The following is a 20,479-nucleotide window of genomic DNA, read 5'->3' on the forward strand; positions in this document are numbered from 1 at the left end:
TAAATATCTGATATGCAGGATGGTCTTAGGCGACCCCTGTGAAAGGGTCGTTCGACCGCCAAAGGGGTTGCAACCCACAGGTTGAGAACGGCTGCTTTAGAGATTGATATTGTAGCCAGTACAGGTTCAATGGCTTGATGTCTTGGATTTACCTTAAATAATCTAGTGCAGTGGCACCTTGCTAGTGCGTGTGTCAGAATCGGAGATAAACCATATCCTTCTTGGTTCCTATTCTCTGTGTCCTGAGGCCCCACAGACCAGGGGAACCCTAAGAGTAGGAGGCAGATGTGAAGAAGAGCAGGTCTGAGGGTCCAACTGTCACTGCCAAGCACTCACAGCAAGATTCAGAGGAGGATAGGCCCAAGAGTAAGGGCGTCCAAAGAGAACAAGCAATTAAAAAAAATGTTTTAACATGGAAAATGCCAAATGGGAAAATTTAAAAAAAGGATGAAAAGGAGCAAGGTGCTAATAAAGGAGAGCCTTGGGTTCCCTTTGGAAGCTGGTGAATATTGTGTGCCTGGAGAAAATCATGGGTGGCTCCCTCCTGGGCAGCCCATCCTGCAGTGTAGATGGGATGGGGGCAGAGGCATGGAGAGCCACAGGCAAGGGTGAGACAAAAGAATATGGAAAGGATTGGAAAGAGATGAGACAGCTGATGGAAAACATGAGGGAAAGCAGTCAAGTCAAATTCTGCAGGCAGTTAGCACTGACCCCCACACCATGACCATTGACCATCATGATGAATTTTGCCTTAATGCCTTGAATCCTGATGTTCTCCCTGAAGTTAATAGGGAGACACACCTGCTTCCTAAACTTACATGTTCGTGACGTACCTTCATTGTGACCCTTTTGGTGTTGCTTGTTTCCAGTGGGTCTCATTTTACCAGTTTCTAACTGAATGTTGTGTTTTTTCTGGGGGTTTTTTTAAATATATTTTATTGATTTTTTACAGAGAGGAAGGGAGAGAGATAGAGAGTTAGAAACATCGATGAGAGAGAGAAACATTTATCAGCTGCCTCCTGCACATCTCCTACTGGGGATGTGCCCGCAACCAAGGTACATGTCCTTGACCGGAATCGAACCTGGGGCCTTTCAGTCCGCAGGCCGAAGCTCTATCCACAGAGCCAAACCGGTTACGCCTGCATGTTGTGTTTTGACCCAATTTGTAAGTTTCTGTCAGCAGGGGAGTTTATTGCATGGAAAGATGCTCATTACATACTGTGAAGTTAATAAAGCAGTTTTAAAAAGCAAATAATAATAATAAATCTAGTGGGGTAAGGCTGGGGAAGTTGGAGTATAGATAAAACAATGTTGATTGTCATTCATGAACCCTGGGAGTTCATCATATTGTTCACTCTACTTTTGGATATGTTTGAAAGTTTCCATAATAAACCTTCAAAAAAAGTCTCAGATCTTTTTTTAAAAAAGCCTCATCCAAAAAAAAAAAAGCCTCATCCAATGAAATGTTTATTGATTTTAGAGAGCAAGGGAGGGAGGGTGGGAGTGTAGGAGGGAGGGAGGGAGGAAAACATCAATGTGAAAGAGAAATATCAATCGGTTGCCTCCCAAACAAACCCAACCGGGGATCGAACCCGCAGCCTTTTTGGTGTACAGGAGGACGCCCCAACCATCTGAGTCACCCAACCAGAGCCGTAATAAACCATTTTTAAAAAATGTATAGAGGTACTGCTTTTAATAGAATGCAATTAACTTTAGCAAAAGATGCTCATGGACTTGAGGTTTCTATCACTACCATATTTTCCCTTTTGTACAAACTTTATAATCTTTAGTAAGAAAGCAAAGTAGTCTCCCTCTGATCTGACAGTGTGCAGTCTATGTCCACACTTACATCATTCCTACCTCTTTTTGCTTTTATCCTCTTGTTCTGTTCACCATGCTTCTTCCCTTAGGGTGAGGATTTATTTCCATGCACTATTGCTATGAGAGACCTTCAAAATAATTCTCTAAGTGGATCCTGAGAGCTTCTGACAACACCATATAATAATTCTTCTCAATGTAAGCAGATAGGATTAACAGAGGCTGGTGTCTTTGTGCCTTTCTAAGAGATGGGCCACATATCTGTAACTTCCGTTTAGCTTCCATAAGAAAAAACACACCTTCAGGGAGAGCTGGAAGCAGAACTGGCTGGTACTGTTCATTACATTCGCAGGGGAAGTAAAATCCTTCGACAGGTCTCTGTGTGTTAGTGTAGTGAAATTTCCCTCTCACTGCAATCAAAAGAATCAGAACCTGACCTTGCCCAGAGAGTAGGCATCCCTTATTATAGCAGGTCCTCGTACAAGCACATCTCTCTTTGATATACACACATTAGTCTCAGCTCTTCTGGCAAATCCATCATTTTTTAATAAAATATACTTTTTCATGTCATATTCTAATCAAATATGAAACTGTTTCTACCTTGCATTAAAAGTAAGAAACAAATAAGTTTATTGGCCTTAAATGTTTATAGATGTGAGTCTAAAACATCACTACCCATCTTCTATCCTATTTTCTACAAATGCATTACTGAGCAAATTTTCCATCTTTATTCTCCTTTCTGTATAATACCTCAAAGCCTCGAAAATACCCATATTTATACTATAATCTGTGCATTTTCTCCTTTCCTTTAAAATTTCAGTTTAAAGTTTATTAAACACATCTCTTCCAATCCCTAAGAAATCTACTCTGTCCCTTGTCAGAGTCCACCTTTCTGGTATTTTAGCATTTACAATCAGGCAGTCTGCTCTCTGTCCTTCCTTTCCTTCACATACACAGCCTTCAGTTGACAGTGAGATGAAAATTCTACCTGCCACTCACTTCACCATCTTGAATTTCAAAGTCACATGACACACCTCAGGTGTCTTCTGACTAGTGACACCCTTCATCCCACAGGAATTGGCAGGATAGAGGTCTGTAGGCTTAACTGGTGTGAATAAGCTTTTCATCATATGTTGTTCAAGAAAAACCGCACATGCCCGACTGGCATGGCTCAGTGGTTGAGCATCAACCTATGACATAGGAGGTTACAGTTCGATTCCCAATCAGGGCACGTGCCCAGGTTGCTGATGCTCTATCCACTGAGCCAAACCGGTTAGGGCCATAAAAATATATCTTTAAAAAAAAACACGTCTCTGCCATATACTCAGAGTCACATTGCTCAGGGGACAGCCACACCCCTTTACCGGTATGCCCAGGCCTGCTAGTACCCTATGTCTCCAGAATACTCTACCACTGCTGTTTCCACGGGAGGATCAGATTTGTATTCCCTGAAAAACTCTCAGATCTGTTGCCTAAAGCCAGACATTGTAAGTTTCTCCTCCTTTTCTGTACTGCCTGTTTTGTTTGTGTTCCCTAAAGCTGGTTCAGGACACTCTCTACACCTCACAATTCCCTTTCCCTTCCTGGCTCCCTTGAGGTGTTATTTCTTCCATTCTTTGTAGGTGCTTTTATAACTCTCAGAAAGCAGACCTCAAACTCTTACCTTTTCTGGCTAGAGAACCATTTCGCCTCCTCGGGCACCATGGGTGAGAGCCTCTGGGTCACTGAATCAGATGCCTCCTACTCTGCCTCCTAGAGCTCAGTCAGCACTTTAGTTGCAGTGGCTCCGCTCCACTCCGAGGGAGCAAGCAGGCAGTCTGTACTGGAGGGTCTCATATTAAACCACTCCTGTGCTCCCTTCTCACAGCTGGCTAGTCCTTCCTGGTTTGCTCAGCTGGGTTCACCTAGGTCCTCAGAAACAAGACCCCAAGGCTGAGTGAGCATGAGGATCCCCTGAGGAGTGTGAACCTACAGCTTTGGGTTCCACCTCAGGAGTCCTGATGCAGGGTGTGTGGCAGGGTTCCCAGGGAAAGTTGGTGACCTGCCTGCTTCAGGTGTGCTACCTTAAGTAATTACATACAGAACTAAACCCTTCACTTAACTCAGCGCTTCTCTATCCTGGCTGCACATTGGCCTCCCTTGACAAGCTTTAACAAAGTCCAAGCTCAGGCCCCACCCAGGCAATGAGCTCAGAAACTGGAGGGGAACCCTGGCATCAGCATGTTTTCTAAGCTCCCCAGGTGATCCTAAAGCACAGTGACAATTGAGAAGCTCTCTTCCCAAGCTCCCCATCAGTTCTCCTTGGCAGCGACTTTCTACGTCTTCATTTCACATCCTCCAAGCCAGTTCTCACTCTTCTACCCAGTGGTGCCGATTTTTTGGTTGGGGGAACAGGGAGGGCGAGGAAGGGACCATGGGTATTTTTTAAACCTCCCAGGTAATTTCAATGTACAGCCAGGGTTGGGATTCCTTCCCCAACTTCCTCTAGGCCAGTGGTCGGCAAACTGCGGCTCGCGAGCCACATGCGGCTCTCTGGCCCCTTGAGTGTGGCTCTTCCACAAAATACCGACTTCTGTGCATGGGCCACGAAGTTTTAATCGCACTGTACGTGTGCGCCCGCACGTGGTATTTTATGGAAGAGCCACACTCAAGGGTTCAAAGAGCCGCATGTGGCTCGAGAGCTGCAGCTTGCTGACCACTGCTCTAGGACAGTAGTTCTCAACCTTCTGGCCCTTTAAATACAGTTCCTCATGTTGTGACCCAACCATAAAATTATTTTCATTGCCACTTCATAACTGTAATGTTGCTACTAAAGGGTCGTGCCCGCCACAGGGGTCGCGACCCGCAGGTTGAGAACCTCTGCTCTAGGCTCTTCTGAGGCAGAGAGAAAGAGAACATTAGGAAGAGACCAAGGGTGAACCCCTGAAGAGCCTTGAGGATTAACCAGCACAGGACTCTACATCCTCACTGTTGATGGAAGTTTGCTCCAAAGTTCCCACTGACCCCACATCAGACAGAACCCAAGGCTCTGACTTCAGCTTCTTTGTTGCTGTGAATGTGGAACATGAAATAAAAGTTTCCCCACCATGAACTTACAATGACTCTTGGGAAAACCCCTCCGGGAGCAATAACCAGCTTCCAAGAATAAAGTGCAAAGGGCAAATATCAGTTGGGGGCCAGTATCTGGCTGTTCCATCTCATTAGCCACAAGGACACGAAGTCAGTCATTCTAGCACCAGGAAAAGCTGCAGGGGACATGTGGCCAAAGCTCTCAGACAAATATACAGAGATCCGAAGTCCTTTATAGTCCCCAAAGAGTTAGCAGACTCAGTATAAACTGTCTACCTTCCCCCTCTGCCCAATTCTTACAACTTCCTCCCTTCCCCCACTACCACCACCACCACCCTGAGAGCCAAAAGCACTCAGCCCCTCTCAGCTAAGCTGAATCTGGAAACATATCTTCTGTTCATTCATCCAATCAACATTTCTTGAAGCACCTGCCACATGCAAGTCACTAAGGTCAAGTGTCAGGGACGCAAAGACGCAGTAGTCTCTGTTCACAGGGGACCCTGGAGATGTGTTGCTGGCTGACCGGTATAACAGGCAGATTGAAGACACAGGAGGTAAAATGTCTTGTTAGCAAAAGGCAAGAAACTAGACAAAAAAACTAGACCATGTGATGGACAAGTGTAAGCAGGAGCAGAATGACCCAACGCTGCTAGCAGTGGGCCAAAGCATGTCAGCTCCGAAGAAAGGGCCGTTGGGTGGAGCTGGACTTCTGGACACCTAACCCTGACTCCTGAAAAGAGGAAGGAGAGTCTCAGCCTTCCTTTCCGACCTCAGAGCTAGTGTAAAAGTAAAAGTAGGTGTGTTATCTTTATCTTACAATTAAGAAAACTGAAGTCACTCAGGCCAGCTCCAAAGCTTGTATTCATTCCACTACCCCATGTGCCTTCCTGTTTGGATTCAGGGATGTGAGCCTGGGAGTGGGATTAGCTCCCCTCAGGTAATGGCTGCAGGGATCTGGAGCAACCTCAAAGAACTCTGGAAAAACAGAATAACCAACCTCAGGAAGGGTCATCTGCATACCTCTCTGGTTGGGAAGGGTATTCCAAACTCAGAATTAATTAATCCACCCACCAAGCATGTACTGGGCACCCACTGTGATCCAGGCCTGTACAGGCCCTGTGATTAATACCCAGGCCCCAGCCTTCACAGAAAAGTGAACATGGGCAATTATAAGAATGAAAGTCACTGCCAGGTAACCCATCCAGCCTCGGGCAGTGAAGGGGTGCAGATGGGTACCAGGACCACTGTTACTGGCACAGAGGCTGGTACTGGGTTTGGGGGAGGGAGAAAGAATTTCTGGCAGAAAGGGCAACATGTGATTACCCTGACAATGAAGTCAGAAGTGAGTAAAGTCACCCATGCGCACACAAAAAATGTACGTAAGCCAGCAATTTTCTCTCTCTCTCTCTCTCTCTCTCTCTCTCTCTCTCTCTCTCCTTTTTTTGTTATGTTAATCCTTCACCCAAAGATATTTTCCCATTGATTCTTTTAGAGAGAGTGGAAGGGAAGGGGAGAGACAGAGAGAGAGAAACATCGATGTGAGAGATACATTAATTGGTTGCCTCCCGCACACGCCCCAAGCCCTTGACTAGAATTGAACCCAGGACCCTTCAGTCTGCAGGCTCTATCCACTGAGCCAAAGCAGGTAGGGCCCGCAGAATTTTTTAAATATGCAATATCTGATTATTTAGTCAAGGACACTGACCTCTTTTCCCTTAGATCAGCAGTTCTCAACCTGTGGGTCTCGACCCCTTTGGGGGTTGAACGACCCTTTCACAGGGGTCACTAAGACCATCGGGAAACACATATATAATTACATATTGTTTTTGTGATTAATCACTATGGTTTAATTATGTTCAATTTGTAACAATGAAATTGGAGTCACCACAACATGAGGAACTGTATTAAAGGGTCACGGCATTAGGAAGGTTGAGAACCACTGCCTTAAATTGTCAAATAAAAAAAAAAAATTACAACAAACACAACAGCCATATGGTGTGAATGAATCAAAATTATACCTATTTTTTGGTCAGATCGGCAAAAAATATATCTTTTGGTGTGCCACATAATTTTAGTAATTAGTTTATGTGTGCCATGAAAAAGGTTGAAAATCACTGACCTACATAATAATTGGTGATTTCTAGGACTGTTGCAATGCTAGCCTATCTAGAGCTGTAATTCATCAGCAGTTCTAAATGAAGATTATACCTATAGAGGGACAGTAAGCCACTCTGACAAAAGCAGAAACCTTTATTTGCTCTCTTGAAATTATCACTGTTTGAATAGAAAAGGGTGAAAGTATGGCAGAAATAGAGATCCCGCCTCTATGAGATAGAGACCCCATTATAGAGATGAGGAAACTGAGGCTAATAAATGTAACCTGTCTGATTCCATGCTCTTAACCACCATGACTGCTGCCTCCCCAGGAATGAGGGTATCCTCTGCACTGCTCAAGGGAGAGAAATGCGGACTCAAGGCACCCAAGCACTCAACCATGGAGAACACCTTATTGTAGGGTAAAGATATTTCACCCACCCTAGCCGGTTTGGCTCAGTGGATAGAGGGTCAGCCTGCGGACTGAAGAGGCCCAGGTTTGATTCTGGCCAAGGGCACATGCCCAGGTTGTGGGCTCAATCCCCAGTAGGGGCCATGCAGGAGAGAGCCAATCAATGACTCTCTCTCATCAGTGATGTTTCTATCTCTCTCTCCCTCTCCCTTCCTCTCTGAAATCAATAAAAAATATATTTAAAAAATAAAAGCAATTTCACCCAACTGTTTCCGAAAATACCCCCAAACCAAGCTAAGGTAGGCTTAAGTCTTTTCCATAAACTCCTCCCTTAACCTTGATCCCTCCCTCTACCTCTGCATTTCCTACCTTAAACTCAAAACTGTAGCCCACCCTGAACTCCTTACAGCATCTTGAAGATGTCCTTCTTTCTTGTCTACAAGTTTTCATACATTCTGTTCTTGCTGCCTGAGAGGCTCCTCTCCCCTCTCTACTCTTGGTTAATTTTTCTTCATCATTCAGGTATCATATTGAACTTCCTTAAGGAGAGTTTCTAAACTCCTAGGCTAGTTCAGGTCTCTTCCTGTGGCTCCTTGCATCTCACAAATCACAACACTCATCATAATCCATTGTAATCTTGTATAGTGTTGCCTATCCTAGCCTTCTACTAGTACACACACACACACACACACAGACACACAGCTCCATAAAGACAATGATCAGTGCCGGGAGGATGGCAAGCACTTCATGAATATTTGGTGAATGCTCATTCTCCAGCCCCATCTCTTTCTTGAACTCCAAATAGGCACAGTGGCCTACTATCTTACAAATACACTTCAAATTCAACATGACTGCATCCCCCTCCTTGTAAATTATGCCAGCACCTACTGATTGCCCAAGCCAGAAACCACATCTCTTCATTCAGGGAACATTTATTGAGTTCCTCTCTTTGTTTCTTTGCTGAGGATACAGTGGATCATAAGACAGGCTTACCCTCTATATGGCACAGAACTTACAGGCTGGTGAACATCACCTACCTCTTCCATATGCCAGACATCCCAATAAATGTCATTGGTTATACTGATTATAACTTCTAAATCACTCTCCCAGCCCTAGCCAGTTTGGCTCAGTGGATAGAGTGTGGGCCTGGGGACTGGAGAGTCCCAGGTTCAGTTCTAGTCAAGGGTATATGCCAAAATTGTGGGTTCAATCCCCAGTAGGGGACGTGCAGGAGGCAGCCATTCAATGATTCTCTCTCATCATTAATGTTTCTATCTCTCTCTCCCTCTCCCTTCCTCTCTAAAATCAATAAAAATATATTTTTAAAATAATAATAATAAAAATATTATATCACTCTCCCATCTGTCCTTTCCCAAAAACATCATCCCCTGAATAAGCCATACCCCCACTGCCGTCGCCCTAATTCAGACTTTTGTCATTTCCTGCCTGGATTTCCAGGAGAGCTTCCTATCAGGGTCTCTGCCTCCAGCCTTGCTCTTCTGTCCCAACCCAGCTACATCGTTCCCCTGCTTAGAACCCTTCAATGACTCCTCACATGCTTTAAAATAAAAGCTAAACCCTCTAGGAAGGTTTGTCTCATGCTTTAGCCCCCTGCCTTCCTTTGTTCCCTCAATCTCACAATCCTCCACACTCCATTCTTCTCACCTTTGTGCCTTTACATTGCCTTTCCCTGTATCTAGAATGTCCTTGCCCTTTCTTCATCAACAGATATTTATTGAGTACCTTCCAGACAACAGACACTGTACTAAGTGCCAGAGATTCAGCAGTGAGCACAACAAAGTCCCTACTCTTATGATGTTTACATTCAAGAGGGAAAGATAGCCCTGACCTGTGTGGCTCGGGTGGTTGAGTGTCCTTCCCTGTGCTGAAAGGTTGCCGGTTCAATTCCAAGTCAGGGAACATGCCTGAGTTGTGTTCAGGAAGCAGCCAATGGGTACTCTCACCTCAATGTCTGTCTGTCTGTCTGTCTCTCTCTCTCAATCAATAAAAAAAAAAAATATATATATATATATAAAATCCTCAGGTGAGGATTGACCAAAAAAAGCAGGTGGGAGACTGAAAGCCACCACTTTAAATAGGATAGGTCTCTGATAAGGTAATATTTGTGCAAGCATATGAATGGAATGAGGTAAGAAGTTCTGAGGGTATATAGCAAAAGGAACAAAAATTGTTCCCCGAATACAAGACCCCTAACGCAGGAACAAGCCAGGCAAATTGAAAGAAAATTAAGACAGCCCCTGGCTGGTTTGGCTCAGTGGATAGAGCACCAGCCTCTGGACTGAAGGGTCCTGGGGTCGATTCCAGTCAAGGGCACATGCCCAGATGGTGGGTTCACTCCCCAGTAGGGGACATGCAGGAGACAGCCAATCTAATCAATCATTCTCTCTCACCATTGAGATTTCTCTCTCTCTCTCTCTCTCTCTCTCTCTCTCTCTCTCTCTCTCTCTCTCTCTCTCTCTCTCTCTCTCTCTCTCTCTCTCTCTCTCTCTCTCCCTCTCTCTCCCTTTCTCTCTGAAAGCAATAAAAATATGTATTTTTTTAAAAAAAAAATTTTTAAAAGAGAGCAAATCAAGATAACAAACAGTATAGCCAGATCAGGGTGAGGGAGGAGGAGAGGTCTGGGACGAGTCAAAGAAATCAGATGAAGTGGGCCTTGAAGGTCATGCTAAGTGGCTGTTTCTCCCACCTCGGACTCCTTTTCATCCTTCGGTGTCAAGTGCAGAAATCACTTCCTTAATAAGCTACACACCACCCCACTCCTAGCACTTAGCATGTACAATGTGTTTAATTGACTACTTTTGCCCATCTCCACCACAAGATGAGCTCCCTACAGCAGGGGCTCTATCTTTCCACTCCATGTGTTATGGGCCCCATCCCAAGCACTAAATTGTTTCTGAATAGTCTAAATATTCTTCCTTCCTTCTCATTTCATGCCCTGCAAGTAACTTCCAGTTACCAGATTGGTTTCCCAGTGGCCACTGTACTAGAAAGGAGGTGCCTTGATAGTGAACACATGCCCTCTGGAAGTTAGAAATTACACGTGTGTGCTCACCATTGTACATTTAATAAACATTCTCATTTACACACATCAGCCTCTTTTCTGGGTGAGACTCAGTTGGTGAGAAAATGATCAACTCTGGGTCATAATGACCCCAGGAAGGCACTGCTCATGGAAGGGCCTCATGAGCAGTCCTACAGAAGCCCCAGATGCCCCCTCATCACCACCTTCCATTTCAGATGGCAGCCCATCACCTTCCATCTGCCCAAGCTTGAATCCTTAACATCGCCTCAAAGACCTCCTACACACCCCCACATCCAGAAGTCCTAGAAGTTCCACCTAATAATGATTTCTGTATCTACCCCCTCATCTCAGTTCCAAAGGCCCTGCCCAGAGGGCAGGCCTCCACCACATGTCATATGGACTCAGGTTTCAGCTCCCTAAACCGGTCTCCCTACCTTGTCTCTCTTTCCAAAAACACTCTCCACATGCCCACCAAGCAAGTTGTACTTCCCCACTTAAAATTGTTAGTTCCCCCCTATTTCCAAAATAAGTCTAACCTGTTTAGGCACCATATAAAACCTCCTTGAGCTGACCCTAGGCTATATTTCCAGTCCTTATCTCCTCCCCTGTCTCTTACTCCACATTCCAGCTCTACCAACTATCTGCAATTCTCTCAACAGTCCGTACCTTTTGGCACTCCACATCTTTTTACATGCAGTTACCCCTGTGAGAAATGTCCTAGAAGACAGCTATATATCTTTTCAAAATTCAGTTCAGACATTGTAGTCTCTGTGATGTCTTCCTAAGCTCTCCTCCCCACAAGAAGAAAGTTGCTCTGCTTGCTCCATGGTGCCTTTAGACTACACCTATTACCTTGCATGACAATTATTTGTTACCATGTCTGTGTCCCTCTTAGTTTTCTCCTTCTTGGGTTTCTCCTGAATGACTATGGTTAAATAGAGATATTACTGCATAGATCATATCTGGACAGAAGGTCCTCACACATCTCAGCATCTGACTTGTCCTGGGTATTCGCTAAGAATAGTTGAAGGAAGAAACTCACATGTCCTTACATTCTTACAATATTGGTTGTCCTTCTGACCTTCTCCCAGATCTCTGTACCTCTGAAGTTACTAGAGATAGGTTGAAGTCCTATTAGCAGTCAAGAGATATACTAATTTTAAATATAATAATTTGTTACATGTAAGTCATAATTTATGGTTTTCACTGAATCTGATTTCATTTTTGCAGGGGCCTGTAAGTGAAGTCACTGCATCTTGCCTAAGGTCATGCAGATACTGAGCCCAGTCTCAAACAAAGCTCTCTTCACTCTACCAGAGTTGTCTCAAAAACATGTCATAAATCCATGCACAAAACTCTGTCTTCTATTCACCGGGAGCTCTGCAAACTAATAATTGTGGCTACTTTGCATGTATCTGTACAAGGGTGTACGTGTGCGTGTATGTGGGTGTACAAGAGTTTGCGTACACCTCTATTCCCAAATTAGAAATAGCATATTAAAAAGGGGATGACTGATGGAAGTAGGCACAATGCCAGAATCAAGGAATGACAGCTGTCAGAGATGACAGATCAAAAGCAGAAAAGAATAACACCTGATGAACTGAAGTTAGGCCAGCAGCATAAGGCCACTGAGGAGCAAGTGATCGTCCCCTCCCACCCTGCAGGCCACGGAAGGCCTCATAATCATACAAGAATTGAGATACGCAGCGGTAATCCCAAGTCACCAAAAGAAACATCCAGTTACTAAGGCAAGCAGACATAGCACTGGTTTTAAAGATATTTCAACAAAGATGGTTGAAATAAGAGAATTCTGGTGTTTAAAGGGATGCAGCTTACTTAGAAATTTTACTTAGATGGAATAATCCTTGCTCTACACAAGACATGTGACTATCTACCTACGTTTGAGGGGTCCCCAAGAGCAGCATATCCTAAAATTAGTTTCACCAGTAAGTCAACCTACCTTATGATCTATAATAGTTTTAATAACTAGCCGACAGCAAAAGTCACACATGTGCGAAAAGATATTCACTAGAGCATTATCTGTAAGACTGGAAAAATTGGAACCAACTTCAACGGCCATTAACAGATGACCGATTATTTAAATAAGCAATATTCTTAAAATTAACATGGAATAACATGGAGCATTTTTTTTAAAGTAGACCTATAAATAGAAAAGAATGTCACTGATAAATTCCTGGAGAAAAGCACACTGTAGAATTATATGTGGACTATGAACCCTTTTTGTAAACCATAGAACAAAACTACATCTGAAAGAGCAAGGAAAAAAATCAGGAAGGGCGCGCAAACTGCTAATGATGCTTACCATGGGCAGCTGGGCAAAAGGTAAACTGGTGGGTTTGTTACACTTCGGTACTGTTTGAATTTTCACACAAAGCATACATTAAACATTGTTTTTAAATAAGAGCATTTCCAGAGACATGCATATCTTCCCATCTCCTTCTCACTGGCTGATTGGACTCACATCCAGGCCTCTGCCCTGGCGCTCCACTCAACACCTCCTGCCCCAGCCCCACTTACAGATGCAGGCAGCGGCCAGCAGGCGGCCAGCAGCGTAGGGGGTAAAGCAGCTCGGGAAGACGGGCTGCACCATGTAGTTGGCAAAGGTGATGGCGATGATGGCCTGGCTGGTGGGCTCGATGATGAGGAGGGAGGTCCAGAGTCGGATGAAGGCGAGGAGTCCCCCGAAGGCCTCGAGGATGTAGGCATAGCTGGCCCCAGACTTCTTAATGGTGGTGCCCAGTTCCGCATAGCAAAGGGCCCCAAAGACAGAGAAGAGGCCCCCAATAGCCCAGATGACCAGGGAGAGGCCAAAGGAGTTACTGTACATGAGCACGCCCTTGGGGGACACAAAGATGCCCGAGCCAATCATGTTCCCCACAATCAGGCACACGCCGTTCAGCAGCGAGATCTCCTTCTTCAGCTTCACCTGCTCGGACCCTGGGTGGGCCTCCTCCTCCAAAGGGGAGGCATCCCCCATCTGCTGGGAGGCCACTTCATACTTCGCACTGTTAACCATGGCGGAGGAGGAGAAGAAAGGCTTTACCAGCTTCCTGGCATTGCCCTCTAAGGAAGAACGAGGAAGATAGACATCAGGTGGTTGGCAATTTCAGAGAACGCTCCCCCCCATAGGGGCCAGTATGGGCAACCCGCTCCACCTACCAGGGCAGAGACCTCTCTCTTGCTTCCCACCCATTAAACCCTCCTTCTGGTGGGGGCTCTGGCTCATCAAAACAACCCCAACTTGAATTATTCCCCAGAGAGATGATCGTGAGGCTGGTGCTGCCTCCCTGATTTACAAAATAGAAAGCTCAATCCTGGTTCTATCTGAGCCTGCTGTGATAACAGGCAGGAATTAGGGCAATCATCTGGCAGTCACCAGGTGTAAGCACAGTGATTTGAGCTGGCATTTTTCAGCCTTCCATCAAAAAAGTCTGTCTTGCCTCCAGTTTCAGACTCACCTATCACCCGTGCTGAGAGGCAACATGAGGAACCAACCTTGCAAGCAAATAATCTGTGGGTTCTCCTGACAACACTGCTCTTTTCCCCCAAGGATTCTCGCTCTGGCAAACATAAAGGCTGCAGAGATTTCTTGCTGGAAACCCATGACCACACAACCATCCACCTGCTTAGGTGAAGTCTTCAACCCTAGCAAAGTCCCAGCAGCCTCACCCCACCCTGAAAGAAGACAGGCTATTCTCCTTTCCCAGATACCTTTCCCAGTCAGTATTCTACATCCCCTGCCACCAAGGCCCTCACATTAGCACAGGTGCATCACCCCAAACAGTATGATTGGGAAAAGGGTGATCCAAATGTGCAGCCCAACTTAGAGATGATTGGAGTCAGCTGGTGACCACTCCCTACCCTGGAGATACAGCACCGAAAGCCAAGGCCAAGAAACAGCTGAAGTGGGGCAGCTGATATTGGGCACCGCAGAGCAGGAGGCAGCTGAGAGAAAGACAGGCGAGGCAGGCCAAGCAAGTGGAGAGATAGAGGCACCGGGGAGAGGAGGTGATCAGACACTGCGTAGCAGCAAAGGGGGCTGGGGGCGAATGAGTGGGGCTGAAAGAGAGAGTGGGAAGCACTCACTACCTGGCCAGAGGTGTAAGCAGGTTCCTGCAGAGGCAGCAGCCAGTGGAGGTCAGGAGCTGTGCTCTGACCACTCCTCGTCCTCAGCCAGCAGTGAAAGGAATGGCCGGCCAAGTGCTTACGGACTTAAGTCAAATCAAGAAGTCAAGAAGGGCGGAGGGGGTGAGGGCGGGGGAGAGGAGTATTAAGCAACTGTCTGGGTCCAAGGTTCACTGGCCCCTCACCCCTGGAAAAAAGGGCAGCTAGGAGCTCTGGGCTCAGCACTTTCCGAGATAAGAAAGGCGCTCCCTCAGGAATCTCCTTTGACAAGGAACAGAACAAAGGACTGGCAGCTGGGTATGGCTCTGCAGCCCCGGGGAAACTGTCCCCTAGCAAATTAGCCCTGATAAGGCCCGGGCAGTGGCTGAGAAGGGCCCTACCCTAGCCCACTTCTCTCTGTCATCCCAAACAAGAAAGGCAGGAGGATTGCACAACGTGACTAGGAAGGGCTGTTCATGCGCTGAGATTAGAGGAAGTGTGAGTGCAATCCCTGCACCTCGTGATTGGCCCGCCTAAGAGGAGAACTCTGCACACTTCCCCACGAGCGAGGAGTGGCTGCCCCTGAACTTGGGCCAGTACCCCATGGCTGAGCCTCAAGCTACTTCCAAGGAAACCAGGTCAAAAAATTATACCCAAACCCTGGCTGTATGCCCTCCCCGTCACGTGCCCTTTCATCTTTAAAAAGACATACCCGGATCTTTAGGTAAGCATAATTCTTATAAACACCTCCCCAAATACAAGTTAATTCCAATTTCCTTAAAATATGGGGAAATAAGATTTCCCTGAACATATAGACCCCAAACAGAAAGACAAAGTAGAGTATTTTTTGGAAATCATAGATTATTTTACCTTTATTTAGTTAAATATGGCATTTGGTGTCTCTTTTGCCAAAAGAAATACATTCTATCCATTCTGAAATGCAACTACCTGTGCCTTTTCACAGCATTTCTAAAAACCCTCTTTGGTTATTCTACAACCAGAGAATAAAAATCCAAGGGACCTTATCTTTACCCTACACCCTCCCATCCTAGCCCCTTAAAATTTATTTTTAAACCAAAAGAGTAATCCAGATGTTAGCCTTCCCAGAGATCGTGCTTCTCCCAAGCCACCCTCACAAATGTCTGAAATCTGTGGATGAAAAAAAAAATTATATGAAAAGCAACCTCACAGGATAATCTAATCATAAATTCCTAACTAGGCAAATCATGTTAGGTAGTCACACGCCCATATATAGGTATATAACTTCTTTACTAAAAGGTTTATCTTTGCCTTAAACAAATCCTATCCACTGCTTTTGGAATCTAGGTTAACACACCTTTGGAGTAAGCATAACCACCCCCAAGAGAGACCTAATCTTGTCAAGTATCCTATAATCTAATGTCTGCTTTGCTTTCTTCCACCTCCATTTAATCTTCCTTATGTTCCCTCAATTTAAATGCACAAAAGAAGCTGAAAAACTATTATTCTCCGGAGCATTTGAGATCTTGCTCTGGCATATGTTGTCAGTTTGGTTCAAATAAACTTATAAAAATTCTCTACAGGTTTGGACTTTCTTATGTTGACTTTACCTTTCCTATTTTCTATTTCAACTTCTTTAAAATATATATATTATTTTAAAAATTCTCTACAGGTTTAGACATTTCTTATGTCCACAAATCCATCCAGAGGAGACTGTCCTTTTCTCCCAAGTGCCCCCTAAATACTCCTATAAGAATGATAGCTGGCCCTGGCCGGTTTGGCTCAGTGGATAGAGCGTCGGCCTGCAGACTCAAGGGGCCCAGGTTCGATTCCGGTCAAGGGCATATACGTTGGTTGCAGGCACATCCCCAGTAGGGAGTGTGCAGGAAGCAGCTGATCGATGTTTCTCTCTCATCGATGTTTCTAACTCTCTATCTCTCTCCCTTTCTCTCTGTAAAAAATCAATTTAAAAAAATCAATAAAATATGTTTTTTTAAAAAAAGAATGATAGCTGTCATTTATTGAGCACTCATCGGGGCCAGACACACTGCTAAGCACCTAAAGGCCTTATCTCATTTAATCCTCCCTACAGTCCCTTAAGGCAGGCATTAAGTCCATGCCAGGATGCCTAACTAATGAGAGAGGCTAGCCAATAAAGCCCAAGATCTTAACTGGCACTGCCATACCTCCCCCAACACCCATCCCCACCTGCCCAGCCTCTACCCCCGGGGTCCTCAAACTACTTCCAACGGCCCACCTTCCAACGAAGCCCATCCATCTCCTTCCTGACTGCTCCTCCCCTTTCTCTCTCTCTGCTAGGGATTACAAGTCCTCTTGGCAGCACTGCCCTTGCTAGGGTGCCCACTTCTAAAGCAAACAAGGCACGTGGAAATGCCTCATCATGCCTGCCCTTTTAAGACCAAATTCACTGGCACCAAGGGGTGGGCATGTGTCCTAATGCAACGTTAAGAGAGAAAAAAAAAGCAATGAAGGAGGGATAAAGGAAGGAGAGCGCATGAGGGAAGGTGAGGAGAGAAGCCTGTGGGTTTAGCTCCTGGCTAGTGGTATCTGAAAGGTGAAAGACTCCTCTTAGAATCTTGGGACACTCCAGCCAACAGCATACCCTAGCGGCCTCACCAGGAATGCTACAAACTGGGTAGAGGTGGCTACCCTTCACAGAAGAGATGCCCCCTCTTTTCTCAACCCCTGCCCAGCACCAGAGCTATGGGCAGAAAGGCACCATCTTTGGCAGCTCACATCCCTCCCTGAAACCCTGGTCACAGGGCACTGCTTGCACCAGTTAGGCAGCCTGGGACCGGCAGGGCCTCTCCTAAAGGGCTCTTTACAGAAGAACTCCGCAGAGACTGGAGCCCCGTGAGATACAGGCGGTCCAGGTACGAAGCACCCTTGTTTTCTTCCCCTGTCTGAAGTGCCTTCGGGACCTAGTGGAGATGACAGGGCAGCACACATCCTACAGCCTGTAGGAGAAGTTGCAGTTCAGGGGTTCAGAAAACGCAGGTAGCAGGGCCCCCAGCATGCAGTGCCTGGCATGGCAGCCAGTGGAAGCCCTTGCCCTGACCCTACCCATGAATGGCAACACCAAAACACCCTTCCTCCAGGAACCAGCACACGGCTCAGGGTCTTGGCTCCTCGGCCAAGCACAGGGAGCTGAATGTGAGCAGAGACTTTCTCCCCCAGGGACCCCATGTCCTGCCTTCCTCGATCCAACTGGTCTGTGCTGCCTCCTTAACAACAGCAACAGAAAACAGATCCACTCTGGTACAGCTAGATTGCCCCATCACCCCAAGCGGGAAGCTCCGCTCCTCCCTCCCAGCTCTCCATTTGTTTTGCTATGCTCCACTGTGGCTACGACAGCCCCTTTCTAAAAAAGTGAAACAAGACATTGTTTACTCCTGTGGCCAGGACTTCCACTAACGTAGGGCTGAGGTCTCTGGGCAGAGGGCTCTGCCTCGGGAGGTCAGAGCTAGGACCAGGAAACAAGAGGCTCTTGAGTCTCCTCCATCAGTCAATTTTCAGACTCTAACTCCATCCTCCTCCTGCACGTCCCCTCTCACCCATTGTCCCCGACTCCCACCTCTTACCTGTCCCTTGCCCTTTGGGCAGGTGCGAGGAGGAGGGGCTACCACGCTGGGACTAGGGGGAGGGAAAGGTGCTAAGAAGGGGCACCAGGGTATGGCTGGAGCTGCAGCAGCTGTTGACTCTGGGGAGCAGAAAAGGCAGAGGGTGCCGACGAAAGGAAAAACAGGAAAACATATGTGTGACTCTGGCCGGCAGCGGGGAGGGGCCTGGAGGACGGGCTGGAGCTGGGACCCAGAAGACCTCCCGCCCCCCTCTAGGCTCCTCCTCTTCTCTACCTCAGCCCCCCGAACTTCCTTGTTGCCCTGCATTTATTCCCAGGGACTTGCAGTGACCTTCTCAGGGCCTTTACAACTCTTCCCCACATTCCATTTCCTCTGCATCTCCCGCTGAAATACTATCATTGGTCCTGCGGAGGGCATAGGATCCATGGTTAGGGCAATAACGGACCTCTGTGGCCTCATCTCTAGTCTCAGTGCCATGTCAGCCCCCATGTAAAGCAACACATGCCAAGGAATGTCACTTGTGGGGGTACAGGTGAGCACATACCTAAACGCTAAGCAAGCCCAATCACAACTCAGGTCCCCAGTTGGTTCAGGTGATGTGTGTGTTGCGAAGGAAGGCCCCCTTAGGTGGCCTGGCACTGGGCTAATGAGTTGGCACCCCTCCAAACTAGGATTATTTAAATATTTGTTGAATGTTTATTTAACAAAAGCAGGGAAATACGATTTTCTGGGAATAAAAACTGTTAGCCTCCTTCTTTCTATTCAAAATTAGAACTTATTACATGAATTCATTACATACACTTTCTGAAGCAGACAACTTCTTGGTAGCCATATTAAACAATTTAAAATGTAGATACAGCCCTGGCCGGTGCGGCTTAATTGGTTGAGTATCATCCCATGCACCCAAGTTTGTCAGTTCAATTCCTGGTCGGGCACATGCCCAGATTTCAGGCTCAATTCCTAGGATGGGGGGTAGGGGGGGACACGTAGTAGGCAGCCCATCGATGTTGCATTCTCACATCAATGTCTCTCTCCCTCTCCCTCTTTCTCTAAAAATCAATTTAAAGTATTCTTTTAAATGTAGATACAGCATAAATCTCTCTCGGGGAGTGGCACTTCACAGGGTATGGTGCATTCTCAGAATTCCAGCTGTGACTGCTGCCTTTAGGCAACTAAAAACTGGTCACAGGACTACATCATGCAACCTGTACCTGCATGTTGCAAAATTATTCTGGAGACAGGCTGTCCAGGTAAGCAGTTGTTAAGGATCTCTCAGTGGATGGGAGCCAACTTACAGTTCACTAAGAGATAGAAACCAGAGTCCACTGGCACCAGATGTCTGAATGACTCCAAGAATCATTTAGTGCCCTTTTAGACCCAGGCTGCTGCCCAGCCAGCCTGCCCCTTCATCCTACTCTGGGTTCAGGTCCAACTTGTAAATGAGGGAAGTCCTGCAAAGTCTAAAGCTGCCCCTCGCTCTGGCCCCTGCTCTCCCACTCCACTCCAGCCACACTGGCCCTGCTGCTGCCACACAAGCATGCTCCTGACTAAGAGCTTTCGCAATTGCTGTTTCCTCTGCCTGGAACATTCTTCCCAGAGCTATTGTTCATTCTTTCACTTCGTTCAGGTCTGTGTTGAAACACCACCTAGCAGAGTCCTTCCTGCGGAGTCTCTGAAGAAGCTACATGCCCGACTTTTCTTCCAGGGCACTCACTACCACTCCTGAGTTGGGAGTTCATTGGTTGTCGAGTGACTCCCTCACTAGAATGCAAGCAGCAGCAGAGCTTTATGCCCAGTACAGGGCACATGTAGACCAAGACATGTTTGCTGGAAGAATAAATGAAGGAATGAACAATGCTGTCCACACACACACACACACACACACATTTCCTAGCTGAGCAGGCTCTGGGAATGCCCTTGAACTTGCCCTTCCGGCCCACCTGGAGAAGCTGCCGCTGCTCTGGTTCCTAAGCAAGGAATATTTGGAAGTGTTGATACGTCTTTACAGTGGTGGGTTGAAAGGAAGGGGCAGGTATAATGTTCAGGTTTGCGGGGAGGCCTAGAATGATCTGAAATGGACCTCTGGTTTCATTAACAGGAAAACAAAAAGGCCCTCCTCTCATGCGCTCCCGCAGGACCGGAAAGCTCTGCGCTCGGTCGCACACCCGGGCTCGGTGACCCCTCCGGATGCCGGGAGAGCAAAGCGCGGTGGCCGCGACGCGGTGAAAGGGCAGAGGAGCCGGCAGGGCGCGGAGGCTCAGGTCCACGCGAATGCAGCCGGTGGGTTCGGAGAGTGGAGCCCCCCACCCCCCACTTAAGCACGAACTCTTCCCAGAC

At 46.6% G+C, this 20,479-nt stretch overlaps 1 protein-coding gene and 1 long non-coding RNA gene across 3 annotated transcripts in view; one reads left to right on the forward strand and one right to left on the reverse strand.

Moving 5' to 3' along the window:
- Window positions 1–1,252, forward strand: part of LOC107185146 — a 1,892-nt gene extending 640 nt beyond the window's left edge. The window contains exon 2 of the long non-coding RNA XR_001516067.1: window positions 1,125–1,252. This is a non-coding gene — a long non-coding RNA (uncharacterized LOC107185146). The remainder of the gene's footprint in view (window positions 1–1,124) is intronic.
- Window positions 1–18,312, reverse strand: part of SLC7A7 (solute carrier family 7 (amino acid transporter light chain, y+L system), member 7) — a 31,041-nt gene extending 12,729 nt beyond the window's left edge. Inside the window, exons 1-2 of one of the 2 annotated variants that reach the window (XM_006776767.2) lie at window positions 18,143–18,312; window positions 12,975–13,520 (exon numbers count right to left, since the gene is read on the reverse strand). In XM_006776767.2, coding sequence (XP_006776830.1) covers window positions 12,975–13,473 — 499 coding nt within the window. In that variant the 5' untranslated portion in view covers window positions 13,474–13,520; window positions 18,143–18,312. Of the gene's footprint in view, window positions 1–12,974; window positions 13,521–14,546; window positions 14,902–18,142 lie in introns of those variants that run through there. The other variant, XM_006776766.2, reaches the window with a different exon arrangement.
- Window positions 18,313–20,479: the final 2,167 nt, after the last annotated feature.

Source organism: Myotis davidii, unplaced genomic scaffold (assembly GCF_000327345.1).
Source record: "Myotis davidii unplaced genomic scaffold, ASM32734v1 scaffold1949, whole genome shotgun sequence".
NCBI lineage: Eukaryota > Metazoa > Chordata > Mammalia > Chiroptera > Vespertilionidae > Myotis > Myotis davidii.